The following is a 16,036-nucleotide window of genomic DNA, read 5'->3' as shown; positions in this document are numbered from 1 at the left end:
AGCTATAACTCAGTACTGTTTTTGGTCCATACTGAGAAAACCAGAGGATCCTATAGATGCAACTAATGTGCAAACTAATATTCTGTTATATATAGGCCTGTCAATAAAGTATAAATTGTACAGTCTACAAAATTACTATGACTTTATAAAGATAAATCAATGACAGTAAAACAGTTCAATTAAAGCTGAACATATGTTAGATACTAGATATATTTTATTGCAGGTGTAGTCTATTAGACAGCCGTTTACACAGGCGTGACAAATGTTCAGTGAGATTTATAATCCACTGAGACGAATATATGAAAGCCACCAAATACAAGCATATACACTTTAAATACAAATCTTGCAGTAATATATACCCATAGACTTTCTCACCATTATATTTATTTTAATTATTTATATGATCAAATATATCGACAAACACATAGATTCCCTTTATTTTTGGCATTTTCTAATGCTAGTCTCAAAGTGACAGGTGTGTTTCTTACACCTGCATGTAGGCGCTGACTACAATAAAACTACAGTATCCATGAAAAAGCACGCCGACCGACGCTACACCACAATGGCTCACGGGAAATCGACTACATCAGAATTGCTGTGAACATCGACATTTTATTTAAACGAAAGAAACTAAAATCGTATCAACTCTGACAAAAACGTACAGAATTTGAGACAATATTAGCATCAAATCGCGTTCGTCTGGCACTTTGTTAGTCATTCCCCAGCGCCCTTCACGAGAAGACTACAATATCCTGCAGTACCTTATCCGGAAAATGAAGTTGTGACGTCAACGGATTGCACGGAACTGTTGACATGGAACTGACAGTATTTTTTATCATAGAACATTGACTTCTGGTTTAAATTCACTGTCATGAGAATGAGAGGCGGTAACCACAGAGGTTTGTTGTTGTTATTTGTGCTGTTATTCGTAAATACGTGCGTGCTAGAGCGAGGTGTGAGAGAAAACTCGTTGGACCTGCATGAGAGAGATGACGAAGGGGACGTGATTCAAGATAAGGTTGTTACTCAAGCTAAAAACCAGCTGCCATTAATAAACAGTGACAAAGAAGATGGACCCTCCGCGAACGACCCACAGAAGGAGGGACAGTCTGTCAGGTTTGAGACACAACAGTAACTCAACCAGAAACACTAGCAATAGCTGCTAGAATGACACAATTTGGTAATAAATACTGTAGGGGACTACTTCAAAAGGCCGGCTACAGTACCTTTACCACTGCTACATGTCAGGTGTTATTAACCTCAATGACTGCATTTAAATGAAGTTACTTGAGCATTTAAAAGCTAATAGATTAAATTCAGGAGTTGGTTGTTAAATCTATAAAATGCCTGTCAACTTGCAGCAAGTCCAATGACACTGATAACTACAGCAATGACACCCTGCACTCTACAACACCTGCTGTCAAGCCGACGACCACAGCACCTCCCACCCCCAAGCCCATTCTGCCCGTGCAGACAGGAGTCAAGGCCCAAGAAGAAGAGCAGTCCAGCGGGTTAACCATATTCTTCAGTCTACTGGTTATTGGTTGGTACTATTCCTGTTACCGTTTATATATCTACAACACATACTTCAATATCTAATCTAATCTAATCTAATCTCGTGTCTTTCTGAGGTACTACATGGTGTTAAAGTTGTAATCTTTAGCGAGTAAACACAAGCATATAACTTTGAAATCTTGCAGGAAGGAAGATATACATGGATCAGCAACTGAAACTATGATTATTGCAGAAGACAGAAAATGCAAAACTTCCTCATACATATCATAGTTGACAGCAAATGTGCTGTCACTTCAGGTTGAAATTAAATTAGGGATGTGGAGAGGGATTCTGGATGGAGGAAATTGATTAAGGAAATGATGTGGTTACACATTCATATGTGAAAGGTCATGAAGCGCTTCCTCAGGCACACAAAGTGCCCATTATGCACTTTAGTTTGCTGCTGGTTAAGTCACGTTTGCCACGGTTTAGATGAAGGAAATGGTGTAAATCATGCATAAGGTTACCAGTTAGATTCATCAACTTCGTAAACACATTAAAAAGGATATTTTGCATTAAACCAAAAAATTCCAGCAAGATATCGGAACGCATAGTCATATGTTTTCTGAAGTTGATATCAACTCATCAGTAGTATGACAGTGATACTGTGGTTCTAAAAATGAGAAACTGCTTTAGAGTACAACCTGGAGGTCACACATTAATCCTAACTAACACTTCCTGTAAAGCGCATTAATGGATGAGCATCCTTTAACTAGGCCTGAATTTAACATTTAACCTTCTGACAGCTTTGATAAAAAGACTTCAGTGTAGCACATACTGTGTCATATGATTATATCATTTTTGGCACCGTCTAATCACCATATGTAGAATTGGCATTTACCTTGCTTTGTTGTGTCCTTTTGGTTTGTCATAATATTTATGGCATAGTTGCTTATGGCATTGTCACAAGCTAGGCAATTATATTTTAATATACTGTCTCAGAACTATGATTGTCAAGCAACTGCCCGTCAGTCAAATTTATGCCAAGGAAATATATTGGAAGTAATTTACATAAAATATATTTAAAATTTGTTGGGTTGAATTTAAGCGTGTAGTTCAGTCTACAGTGGGTAAAAGAAAACAAACTAGAGAGATGATGTTAAAACTGTACGCTGTAGGAGCTGTTTCTGGGCTGATCTGAGTTAGTGTGACATGGTGGACTGGATGGATGGATGTATTTGGCCTAAATATTCATTCAGTGGCTTTTGCTCTCCCCACTCACCCCAGGTATCTGCATCATATTGGTACACCTGCTCATCAAATTCAAGCTGCATTTCCTTCCAGAGAGTGTGGCTGTTGTGTCCCTAGGTGAGTTGGAACAGTTTTTAGTAACGCAATATAATGTTGAAAAGGATTTGGAAGTTTCCCAAAATACTTCACTTTAGCATTCATAGAGCCAGGATAAATAATGGAGTTGATGCCCATTCACATTTTACAGCTCTTGCTCTGGCTTTTTTATTCTTGTTGTTTTACATAACTTGTGCCATGGTTAATTCTTAAAAGTCTTTTCTCTTTGTGTGAGGCCTTCAGGGAATTAATCATCTGGACTTGGTTACAGGAATAAAATAAAATTGTCTAAGTCTTGCTTTGTTGTAAAAAAAAAATAAAATAAAATAAAACAGCTGTTTCAGAAATACGGTTATGCTGTGTGAGGTCACTTGAGGTTAATTCTATTTCTGCTAAATCTCTCCATTGTTTCTCCATGTACATATTTGTTTTGTTACACTCAGTGACAATCATGTGGCCTGACCCTGGAGGCCTTTTCCTTTTTGTGCTCTTTCTGAGATGGAGGCCATTCCAGTATTTGGAAAAGAAGCCTGTGTTAACAGGAGATAACACTTGGGTTACAAATCAGGAAGGACTGCTTTTTCCTTCCTCATCATTTCCTCTCTCATCTGTGTTTCTTCATAAGTACTGCTCCTTTCCATTTGCCTTTATTTCTGTGCCTCACACAGTGCTTTGATGGTTATACATTTTCATTTCTCTTTCTTTCTTATGACTTTCTGTTTCTTTGCCCTTGTGTTTTCCTTGCTCTTTTAATTAATGTTCTGCTGGGATCTGTAGCAAGAGAGTTGAAGGCCCAAGGGGACCTTCTATAAAACAAAAAAATAAAACAATAGCTCTCCATATCTAATTTATCTCTGAACTATGGTGGACATTTGTAGGCATCCATTTAAGCACTAAAATAGTACTTTGCCTCAGGTTTGCACACCATATGTGTTCTAGTTGTACTGAAATTTTCATATGAAGTAGTAAAATATTTAAACAGCAGTTGGTTATTTTACATGTCTTCTCACTCTTTCCAGGGATTCTAATGGGAGGCTTCATTAAGATCATTGAGTCCCAAGAACTGGCCAACTGGAAGGTATAGTGTTGACAATTCATGAATAATAGTGTTCGGTTTGGTTTGATTTTGTTCAGAATGTTTTGGAACAATCATAGTTCTCCACATACAAACATGAACAACAACAATACGTGTGCACACACACTCATGAACATTTTCACAGGTTTGCTCTGTGTAGCTACTGTATTGTGTTCAGTGTAAGTTACACAGGAGTTATAAGACCAAGTTGTTTCAGTTCCATAAATAGAAGACATTCTAACTGCATTCTTGATATTAATAATATTTGTAATGTCAAGGTTAGGGGGGAAACATCTGAATTGCTGAAGTGTTGGCTGATTTAAAACATGCTTTTCCTAGCCCTTGTATGATGTAATTTATCATGCAGCAAAATTCTCTGGGAATCTCCCAACCACCCCACCCCACTCCAGCAAACATCTGTCATCTTTGCATGGATGTTTTCCTCCTTCTCTTTCTGTCTGTCTTTTTGCTCAGTCATTCATTTCCTAGGTCCTGTTTTTTTTTTTTTAATCACAGATCTCATCTCCCAGTCCCTTCTCTGTTACCTATCCATAGTGACACACACTATTGTTTCCTTGCTGTCTTTTCTCTGAATCCCTGTGAGTCCTCTTTATTTTTTCTTTGGGTTCTCACAGCCTTTAATTAACATTCTTTGTTCTCCACCAGTGAATGAGAGAACGACAGAACAGAGAGAGGCAGAGAGAAAGAGATGCAGAGTCAGGGGGGAGGGAGAAAAGGAAGACAGGTTGTGTCAGTGTTTCCTGCACACAGGGGCCCATTGTTTTTTAGCCTGGGGGCCTTGGTGTGTTGCTGAGTCATCTGCACTAGTAACCAGAGCCCCTGAAGCCCCTGAAGCCCCTATACCAGCTTTACCCCTGCTATTTGACTGCTGTTTCACTGTTTAGCTTACAGCAAACAAATCTTTTCACCTGTTCATATATAGAAGGCAGTGACTTCAAGGCCTGTACAGCTTCATAAAAACTGTCTGAGTAGAGTGTAATGAAGTTACACTGTGCTATGCGGCAGCTTCTTTACAAGAGCATGGATATGCTAAGTGGTTTAAAGGCCAATGGAGTTTTCAAAAGGCCCTAGCCAGGATGCAAATCCATTATGTCTGACCTATTTGTTTTTGAGAGTCACAAAGAGAAAGCTGTACTATGTAACTCATTCAGTGAGAAACCCAGCCAGTGGCAAGATTTGTGATCGCTTTTTCAACTGCAGAAATTGTGCATGTGGTATACTTAGATTAGTTTTATAATTACAGTTAGTGGAACGCGTCTGTCCTCTCTAAACAACCAACAATCACAATCAAGCTCCTGTCATCTTTTTTTAAATCACTAACTCATTTTGCAAATTTTAGCCGTGGGGTGCTTGTAGTTACTTCTCAGGCTGTGTCACCCCGTCCAAGTTGTATGTTTCTAAATCTGGGCTAATCAAACAAGCCTCCAGGACTCTACTGCAAACCACCAAGTGTTTACTAAACCCTCAGGCAGTAGCATCCTGTCATCACTGGTTTTTCCCTTGGCTTTCACAGTCAGTGTACTTTCTTTTCTTTTTGCTACTGACATCTCTATTTCTTGTCCTCTCCCTGCAATACAGCATACGTCAAATAGCGTTTCCCATGTGTGATCTGGTGCTGTTCACTGCTTTTCCTTTTCTCTCATCTGCCCATCTCTCCCCTGTGCTCTGACACAGATTGAAGAATTAGCATGCTGGTACAAAGTATCACACAAGTAGCAATTAATCTCCTATGCTATATATATATAATTTTTTTTATTGCATCTGCTTTTTCATAGGTCTTTTATGTGCAGTATTGTCTGGGCACATCATCTTCCCTCACTAGCTGCAGTGGTGTGTTTTAAGCCCCAAAGGGCAGCACATACTTTTAATAGATCTCTCCCACGCCATAGAGGGAGCGAGCAACACAGGGACAGACGTTTTAATTGTGGTTTCAGGGGCCTTTTTCCCATGTTGTGATGTCACTGTGTGTCAAAGCTAAGCCTCCAGGGAGCCTGTACTCTGATCGAAGTCCTCTCCATCATTCCCACTGATATTTTCTGTTATCTGTCGAGCCTCTTTTTAACCGTGTTCCCTTCATCTTTGACATTTTTTTTTTTTTTCACTTAGTTCACGCCCTGTCTCAGCACTTCCCTAGAGTATGCTCATCCTCTGCTCACTGGATTTATATTATCATCTCTTCTTCTTTTACAACATACAGAGGGTGGACAAATTAAAGGAAATAGCTGAGTGCTTAACCCTTGTAGTGAAGGGATCCAGTGGCACTGTTAAGGAGTGAATAGCAAATTTAGCCATTTTGCTGGCATGGTTTGGGTCTACTTGTCCAGTGAGGGAAGGCTCCCTGTAAATCATGATCATCTTTATCCTATGACGAGACATTTTTATCCTATCCTTCCTGCAATATTCTGCAATAATCCTTTTATTAACTAACTAATATCCAAATAAGTAATTGACAGGTTAGTTGATCATTTTTAATCCCTAAATGCAGCCCTATTAAAATCAGGAAATCAGAAGTAGCAGCTTACAGACATTTACTTATTTAAATCTGTGTGGATATGTTTATGTAAATTATATGTTATACTTTTGTGCTCCTTCTGTCTCTGGTACTAACATCTATTCCTGATTTTTCACCTGGACTTAGAGATTAATGGAAAGAAAACGTGGTAACCTCGACGCAATCCTTGTTGGCCTACTTTTTCTAAAATATGTATGCATAATGAGACAGTGTGAGCAGAAGCATAGCCAGCATACATCCTCTATAGGTTTTCCTCTACAACTGACCTATTTTAGCAGCTCGCATCTAGACTAGTTTGGTGTCATCAAATCAAAGCCCAAACAATCTTGACAAAGCCAAAACCATTTTGTTGTGGTATTGTCTCATCACATTAGCCTTGAATAACAGATGGAAAGGCACAGATTATAAATTTGGGGAAAATATGAAACTGATTATAAAAGTGAATCACATTCTTCTTAGTCATGTCTCAGTATTTACTCATGTTTAAGTCAGGATAGTGAATCATTTCTCTGCCATTTTTACAAAAATAGATAATTATTGCGAAATCCACATCAAATGTGGAAGTAATTGTCCTTACAGCCATCTGCTTGTGGGTTTGTTGCAGTTTAGAATCATGATCTACCAGCTGTCAAAACTCGGCCCTACAATACAATAGAAGAGATTGTCAACTGCAGGAAGTACTGCCCTCTGTCATGTTTCTGACAGACACAACTGGCTAGAAATAGATCTATTTTATGAATTGTCACAAATGCATATTGTATATTGACTATTGCATTGCTAAACTAAAGATTAAGCACAGAGCACATACACATTCTCCCACACTTTGGCTTGTAAAGTAACACATGGTGTATCATGCACAGACACATTGGCAGCCAGCGCATAATGCATGGGCACATGATGCCTATGCCTGATCTGGGAGGCTGGCCCATTTCGCTGAGAAGCAACAATGATTTCATTATATTGCTGAAATAATCAGAGCACTAAGGTCACTGGGATCCTCGTGTGTGTGTGTGTGTGTGTGTGTGTGTGTGTGCGTGCGTGTGTATGAATGAATGAATGAATGAATGAATCAGTGACTCAGAGATAAAAGAAAAAAACATGTGGGAGTTGCTCAGTAGTGGTTTTATGCATGCATGAATTGGCTGGCAGGCAGGCATTCTGGCCTAATGAGCACCTGAGGTGTGTGTGTGTTGGTAATCCTGTAGCATCAGAATTTGTTTTGTGGGATAAAAGGGATTTTACAAACAGCTCCCTGCTTTCATGACTAAGTATTAATCACCAAACTGACTTTCATCAACCAGATAAATAGTATGTGTTCAGGACGCATAATAACCACAGACACACACACACACACACACACACACACACACACACACACACACACACACACACACACACACGATTTACTTGTATATACCATTGCTGATTAGCATTAGCATTTATTTTGATTAAAAGCTTGGCTTAAAGATGATAAGATCTGACAGAACTTGTATCAACCCAGTCCAAGTAATTTGTTCAATGAAAAATGTCTCTTCTGTTCACTGTTTTGAATACACATACTCTTTTGAAATGTTATGATTTTGATTTATGATCTTTAATTTAATATAAAATGATTTCTGTACTCCCAGCCTCACACTAGTTGCCTTGACATTTGTTACTATATTACTACTTTTGAACTATTGAAATGCAAATTGTATGTGACTTTGTCTTTATATAAAAGGAGGAGGAAATGTTCCGACCCAACATGTTCTTCCTTTTGCTGCTGCCACCCATCATCTTTGAATCTGGATACTCTTTGCATAAGGTACGACAGAATGTGTATGTGAAGAAGAATTTACACAGCTCAGGACCTTCATCTGAAAGATAACACAAGCAGTACAAACTAGCATACACATATAAACATGTCATCCAGATATATTTCTATGCAAAATCAATTGACTTAAAGCTTAAAGATCCACATCTGCAGAACATGGCCATAATTAAAACCACTAAAAGAAAGAAAACAAATAATATGCAAAAATTCTGTTATGATTTTCTTGTTTTTCCCTGTATTATTTTTTTTTATGTTAATCTATATGGTAATCTTTTGTTATATATCGTATATTCATACTTGTTTTGTCTGTTAAAACAAAAGTTAATCAGAACCACTATGTTCTTTTAATCATAACCATTTTACATGGACCTTACATTTCATTTCAATGCTGTCTATGTGTAACATAGACATAAAAGTTGTGTTACTAGTCCTCTAATGCTTAACCTGTGTGTCCTGTATGTTCAGGGTAACTTCTTCCAGAACATTGGCTCCATTACCCTTTTTGCTGTGATTGGCACAGCTATATCTGCCTTCATTGTTGGAGGAGGTATTTATTTCCTTGGGCAGGTGAGGATTCTAGCAGTATCTGGCCTGTTTAGTGAAAGAATGTGAAAGAACGCATCCTGTTTTGCTGATGAAATAATCTCTTCCTTAACTTTCCTAGACCAGCGTGTTTATATAGAGGATTTTTATTCAAATACTGGAATAGAATACAGAAATGTGTAGTCTCTAATATTATATTCTTTCTTTCTTTTGTTTTACATATGTTGACACAATCAGATCTCCTTGTGCCACCTTTTAATGTGCATAGCTGTCTTTTTTCTTTTTCTTTCAGGCCGATGTGATCTATAAGATGACGATGACTGATAGGTGAGTGTCAGTTTTATGGTCTATTTGGTATTAATGTGTTTTTTGGGTGGGAAACCCACATAATGCCCTGATTGTTTATCCCCGCCTTACCCACTGCTGTTTGACTGAACAAACCTGATTTAAGTAACCAGCAGTGGGTAGGGCAGGGACTGTTGGGAAAACAAGCAGGGCAGTGGCAATGGGTGTGTTGCCCACCCCTGCTGTAGGAATTCACCTCTAATATTATATTCTTTAAGGGAAACTGGATAATAGTGTTCCATAGCAACAAACACACACGTTAACGTTTCAGACTGGAAGGTGTCAGACATAAGTGAAACAGACGGTACTTAGTCCACACCCACGTGTATGCCTGTTGTACTTCAGGTTGTACTTGAGTGTGTTTCTATATTGGTGGACAGTAAACATGATACTGATACAATGTGTGTTAGATTTAAACCTTCAAATAAATTTAAACCTACAATAATTGAATCCAAATGCTGCCAAATTTAGCACAGCATTGGTAAATGACCTTTAGTAAGTTATTACTAAAGGTAGTTATGACAGCCCATATGGTTTCTCTCAAAATATAAAGTAAACTCTTAAGCTGTAGCCTATTTATGTATACCCTTGTTTATTAAATATGTTTGTCATGCATTTCTTGTCTTCATATCTACTCTGTTCTATCCTGCTGTAGCTTTGCCTTCGGCTCGCTGATCTCAGCTGTGGACCCTGTAGCTACGATTGCCATCTTTAACGCCCTTAATGTGGACCCGGTGCTCAACATGCTGGTGTTTGGTGAAAGCATCCTCAATGATGCTGTCTCCATTGTCCTCACCAAGTAAGAGGCCCCATACATTCCGTTTTGACTCAGACTGGTTCAAGATCTGAAAATCTAGGTAGGAAGCCTGATTCCTTAGATATGGACGGCATTTGTGACACTCACAGTTGAAGACTGTGTATGGACAACTTTCCACTGATGAAGGAAGAAAAAAACCCTATGACACTACATTTTTGTATCTTTCATGAAACTTAGTGTAGAGATCGGAGGCAGTTTATTTAGAATAACCCTGTAAGAAATGTTTATCAAGACTGCATTACTGTTTTGTCATAACAGACCAGTGGCCACACACTTACAAAGCACAAAAAGAAAATCTTGACAGACTGGTTTGACAGAAACAAACAGTTAGCAGGACTCCTTTTTGTATACCTCTCAACATATCTGCTGTCCCTGTACTCTCTTTTTTGCTGCTTTGGATTTCTACTTCTACCTACAGCCAGCTAAATGTGCAAAGCGATCTCAAGTGTCCACATGTCTCTGTAGGGTAAATGAATACATGAATAATAGAGAGGATGAACTGCACTAGTAGTTCTCTTGTTGTTAGAACATCACAGACTGGTTTTCTAAAGGAGCTCTTTTACAGTTTGGCTCAGTCTGTCATTACACTATCTGTCCTTTTGCTTGGAAAATTGTTAACAAGCATTAAACTCTTATTAATAGTAACACTGTTGTTTGGTCATTCGTTTGGATAACTGTAATTATAAAAAGGATTTACATACAAACATGTTAATACATTATCAACTCCTGAGAAACAGGTCATGGATGGTGTTTATTTTGCTCTAGATGTCCTTAAAAGTCTAAGATGCAATAAAAATGTACAGTTAATATTCAAAAATACATTATTGTTTTTCAGATAGATTCAAATCTATTTCACATGCCACAATTTCATAGTTCCTTCCTACTATTCTTGTTAGTTCATTGAAAGGGAGATATGCTACAACTGGATATTGACAGTGGGATTAATCCTAAGCTGTATGCTTTGCAGGATTCAGTAGTGGAGTGTTTCTGCCCTCTAGGCTCAGACAGAGGAAATAGCAATGCAGAATGTGGAACAGTCATATTGTGGCATCATTTGTCATTTACTTTTTCTTTTTTCTTTTTTTTTTCCCAATCTTTTATCTTTCAGCACAGCCGAGGGTTTCTTTTCCCGTTCAGACAACTCCATGGTAACAGGCTGGGAGACATTTTTGCAAGCTTTGGGTTATTTCCTTAAGATGTTTTTTGGATCTGCTGCCCTGGGAACCCTCACTGGACTCATCTCTGCTGTTGTATCCAGACTCATTGTGTGTGTGTGTGTGCTTGATAGTCCTGGACTCATTGTGTGTGTGTGTGTGCTTGATAGTCCTGTCTGTATTCATGTATGGTTTTATTTAAATTCCCTAACTCTATAACCAGTTTCTAAAACACTTTGACCTGAGGAAAACACCTTCACTTGAGTTTGGTATGATGATAATCTTTGCGTACCTACCCTATGGCCTGGCAGAGGGCATCAAACTGTCTGGTGGGTGCGCACATTCATTGGCACAATTGTGTATGTTTGATTTTGTAGGATTTGTTTTTAATACTGTGCTTTCTTTGTGCCAACAGGAATTATGTCTATACTGTTTGCAGGAATTGTGATGTCTCACTACACCCATCACAACTTGTCTCCTGTCACCCAGATCCTCATGCAGCAGACATTACGTACAGTGGCCTTCATGTGTGGTCAGCGAATTCTTTCTTCTCCTAATCTCTTTTTTGCTCTTATTTTTCAATAGGTTCTCATCAGTGTTTTTACTTTCTCTCTGCAGAGACATGCGTATTTGCCTTCCTTGGTCTCTCGATCTTCAGCTTTCCTCATAACTTTGAAATATCCTTTGTAATCTGGTGCATAGTAAGTGCTCTTGCATTTAAATTTAATCTTAATGTTGATGTCAGTTTAACCAAATTCCTGGTTCAGTACAGTATATCTGACTGATCCTCAGATTGTCAGTGTGACAGCTGTTGGTTCCTCTGCAGGTCCTGGTTCTTCTCGGCCGAGCAGTGAACATCTTCCCTCTGTCATTCCTTCTGAACTTTTTCAGAGACCACAAGATCACGCCCAAGATGATGTTCATCATGTGGTTTAGTGGTGAGATGATACAGTAAACCTTCTGGCCTTCTAACAACCCTCTTCGTCAGTGTCTAGGCCATGGACATTGCCCGAACTAAGGTTTCTGGGTGCAAATAAACATAGTAATAACTAGAGATGAACCAGTTAATTGATTAAGTTGATCCAAACTCCTCATTCAAACTGGGATTTGAAAGGACATCACATTTAAAAGTACAGACTTATTTTTGGAGCTGTTGTTTGAGGAAGTCAGGCCCTTTGAAGGAGTGTTCAGTACCTTCTTACTCTTCTATAGAAACATCCTACCTATATTATGTCTAAAAAATCATCAATCATATATTATCTATTTCCAAATAACAAGTTCCTTTTACATGTCAAAACTGACCCTTTGCTATATATATTTTTTTTTTCTGATAATAATGGTGAAAATAATTGTAATAAAGAATTCAGTGAAGTTATAGTATTGAGTGTGTGTATAAACTGTTATCGTCACCTCTATACATTGTCAAATCTCTGAAATTAATTTGGTCTTTGGAGCGTTCAATAGAAAACCTAATATTTCTATTTCTGCTGTTTAAGTAGGTATAGATTAATGCAGATGCCTGAAAAGAGCAAAACATCTAATTTATATATCTACATAAAACTAGATAAGTCCTTAGGAATTAATCAGTAAATTTAGAATTTGGTTTTTTGGAGGCTAAATTGAAATGCATGGTAATGATGAAAATTCTATAATTGTGTCTTTGTTCTGAGGATAGACAATCAGTTTTAAATTTTTTTTGGTTTAAACAGAATGTCTTTATTGTCTTTTTCTTTGCCTGGTAGGTTTAAGAGGTGCTATCCCCTATGCTTTGAGTCTTCATCTGGGCTTAGAGCCCATTGAGAAGCGGCAGCTAATCGGCACCACTACCATCATCATCGTGCTCTTTACTATCCTCCTGCTGGGGGGCGGGACCATGCCACTGATCCGCATTATGGACATTGAGGAAAACCAGTCACGGCGTAAGAATAAGAAAGACATCAATCTCAGCAAGACAGAGAAAATGGTAATGGATGAAGCACTGTGATTTCACACACACACACACACACACACACACACTTGGTTGATACCTGATATCCTCATATCTGCCTTCAGACTTTGCCCATTGTCTTTAAAGACATCAGAGGGATAATCGTGGTCTGTGTGATGGACAGTGACTCAGCAGGGAGCAAACCACTGTCATCACAGAGATGCACTGTTTCAAACACCAAAACTCAGAGAAGCAAATAAACCCAAATAACTGACATTAACACAGCTGCTCAGAGACCCCAGAATACAAGCTGCTGTGTTTAATATTTTAGCTGACTAACAAATAATGGGTCATATATCCTGCTGGTGAGGTCGGTTGCAGCTAGTGCTGCTGTTTGCATAATTTGTCTGCATGCTTTCCAAAGCTAAGTGTTACACTTGGGGTACTAGCAACCCTCCTTTCTTTTTCCTAATGGCTCTCATGCCCTCTTTGATGTAATTCCCTCTCTTTGCTCCCTCTGCACTTTGACTTTCATCCCTTTTCCTTCTGATATGAGCTTGACTCCACCACCATTTCCATCCTGTCATTATGACTTTTCTCTACACCCACCTCCCTCTCCTCCATGTCTTTCATTTGTTTCATTACCACCTCTTTATCTCACTCCATCTCTCTCTTTTGAAATTCTCTTGTTTTTTTTTCCAGGGTAATACTATTGAGTCAGAGCACCTATCAGAGCTGACAGAAGAGGAGTACGAGGCTCAGATCTACCAGAGACAAGATCTGAAGGGTTTTATGTGGCTCGATGCTAAGTACCTTAACCCCTTCTTTACCCGAAGACTTACCCAAGAGGTAAGCGATTGGAAGAGACAGAAATCCACTGGGTCACATGGGAGGCTGCATGATATTGCTTATGATTTCTTAAAGATATATAACTGTTTTCTAGTCATGCTGGTTTGCTCTTAGTCCTGTGTTGACACCCAGTAAAAAGAAAAGCAGCTTAGAAGAAAATTACGCTTACGTAGTCTGTATTTTAAGGATTTGTTAAGAAACACCAAATACGAGAAGAAGGAATGTAATGACTACTCACTGTCCACATCCAGGGGTATCTGACAATAACATCTGCGAACAGCATGTACCATATATTCCGGACTATAAGTCGCACTTTCTTTTACTCCTCTGGCTTGTAGTGCAAGCAAAGTTTGGAGGGAGTGTCAGTATTCAGACAACCTGAGAGAGAAGGTGGACACTACTGATCTGTTCAGCACCACAACACAAAACAAAACAGCAGTATTGCTATCACTCATTTTTCACATAAATAGTATCTCCAGACCAATGCAGTTCGATTGCAACCTTTAATAATATTAACCAGGCCTGTTACTACCAGACCCTCATTTTATTAAGGCAACAGCAGGACACTGTCTACAGACATTTAGTACTTCCTTATTTTCTTATCATTCCCTTCTAGAAGTAGTAACATCAGCAAAGCAACATCATTTTTCAGTAATTGCCAAGCATTCAAGTTTCCATTCTGCCAGTAAGGAAACTTAACAAAATAATTTAACTTAAAACAGAGCTTTACCAAATTGTTTTGTTTTTTTTATTGTAAGATGTAGGTATTTGTTTATCCCTTGCCCATTCCTGTCCCTATGTCTTTTTGGTTCTGTTAATTCCTTCATGTGTGCTGTAATGTGTCTTACAGGACCTGTTACATGGCCGGATTCAGATGAAGACCCTCACCAACAAGTGGTATGAAGAAGTTCGCCAGGGCCCCTCAGGCTCAGAGGATGAAGAGGATGAAGCAGAACTTCTGTGAACTGTGAACGCTTTCACAATGTGTCCTGTGTCCTGAGTGTGAGTACGTCTTTGTCTTTGTGTGAAGATAAGCACTGTTCTCAGTGTTAGTCACATGCACTTTGTGTCTGTTTACCTGCCAACAACTTTATGTAACAAAAGGTTTCACCTTGTTCCCACTGTGAATTTTCAGCCACAGCCATAGGCCAAGTAATGTTGGATATGTGAACATTATGAAATCTGAATAAGTGCATACACCAGTTCACCGTAGGTTTTGCTGGTCCTGAAAACCATTTCCCAGGTGTTTCTTTTATTAAGGTCTGAACAGAAAATGGCAGGGAGGTTGAGGGGAAATGTCAATATAAAGCAATACTTGACCATTTCTTTCTTTTGTATTGTTCATTGCTGTGTTGCACTAGCTTATTTAAGGTCTGCTGTAAGTGTAACCCTTGTGTCAGGGGTTGGATATTTGTAATACTGTAAGTTTTAGGGTAATGCTTTGAACAGCTTTAGGTTGAACTAAATTTAATTCTATTTGGGTCTCCACATTTGTATGCACTAAAGATTCTAACTTACAGTTAAAACCAGTGAGACATTTGGGGAAAATTAAGAATTTTCATAAGGTTATGGGTCAATGATTTTACACCAGAAATTTAAACTTGCTTTCACTCTCAAGATTGGTTTCAGTTTGGTTTTTTGTGCATTAAGTTTTCTGTGTATATTTTAATTCTCCTTCCAATACACTGTCTATAAAGTAGAACTTGAAATGTGATTTTCACTATGGGAAACTGGGACTACGTTCTTTTGAATGTATGTTTTTCTATTTATTTATCAGCTGTTATTCTGCTGTTTGTGGGTAAGTGTTTTATATAAGCTCTATGAGCAGTGCAGACTTATAAAAAAAATCTATAATAAACCCTATATAATGCTTTGTTTTGTTTGTTCTTTGCAATTTCCAAGTTGCCTTGTGAAGTTCAGCTCCTACTTTCTGAGATACACTTGAGAGGGAAAAGAGCATTTTATATATTTACAGTATAATCCTACAGTCCCTGAAACCATTTGAACATAAAGGAGCCTCTAATGCATTTTAGATAAATAAACCTAAACTAATTCCAGACACCATCACAACTGAACACAAATGAAAGTTGGGTGTGGTACATGAAACAGAAGAACAGTTTCACACACCAGTGTGTCTGT

The 16,036-nt window shown here is 38.4% G+C and overlaps 1 protein-coding gene across 1 annotated transcript; it reads left to right on the top strand.

Annotated features, from left to right (window-relative positions):
- The first annotated feature begins 595 nt into the window (after positions 1 to 595).
- slc9a8 (solute carrier family 9 member 8) lies at positions 596 to 15,770 on the top strand. Its single transcript, XM_026333185.2, has 16 exons — positions 596 to 1,116; positions 1,362 to 1,543; positions 2,782 to 2,862; positions 3,861 to 3,919; positions 8,170 to 8,253; positions 8,728 to 8,829; positions 9,098 to 9,132; positions 9,806 to 9,949; positions 11,076 to 11,217; positions 11,345 to 11,450; positions 11,537 to 11,653; positions 11,740 to 11,822; positions 11,948 to 12,059; positions 12,864 to 13,084; positions 13,751 to 13,897; positions 14,748 to 15,770. The coding sequence occupies exons 1-16, from the start codon at positions 872 to 874 to the stop codon at positions 14,859 to 14,861; spliced, it is 1,974 nt and encodes a 657-aa protein (XP_026188970.1). The 5' UTR covers positions 596 to 871; the 3' UTR covers positions 14,862 to 15,770.
- Positions 15,771 to 16,036: the final 266 nt, after the last annotated feature.

This window comes from Mastacembelus armatus, chromosome 7 (assembly GCF_900324485.2).
Source record: "Mastacembelus armatus chromosome 7, fMasArm1.2, whole genome shotgun sequence".
Taxonomy (NCBI): Eukaryota; Metazoa; Chordata; class Actinopteri; order Synbranchiformes; family Mastacembelidae; genus Mastacembelus; species Mastacembelus armatus.
Note: the sequence above shows the minus strand (reverse complement) of the source record. Positions and strands in the feature narration are given on the sequence as shown.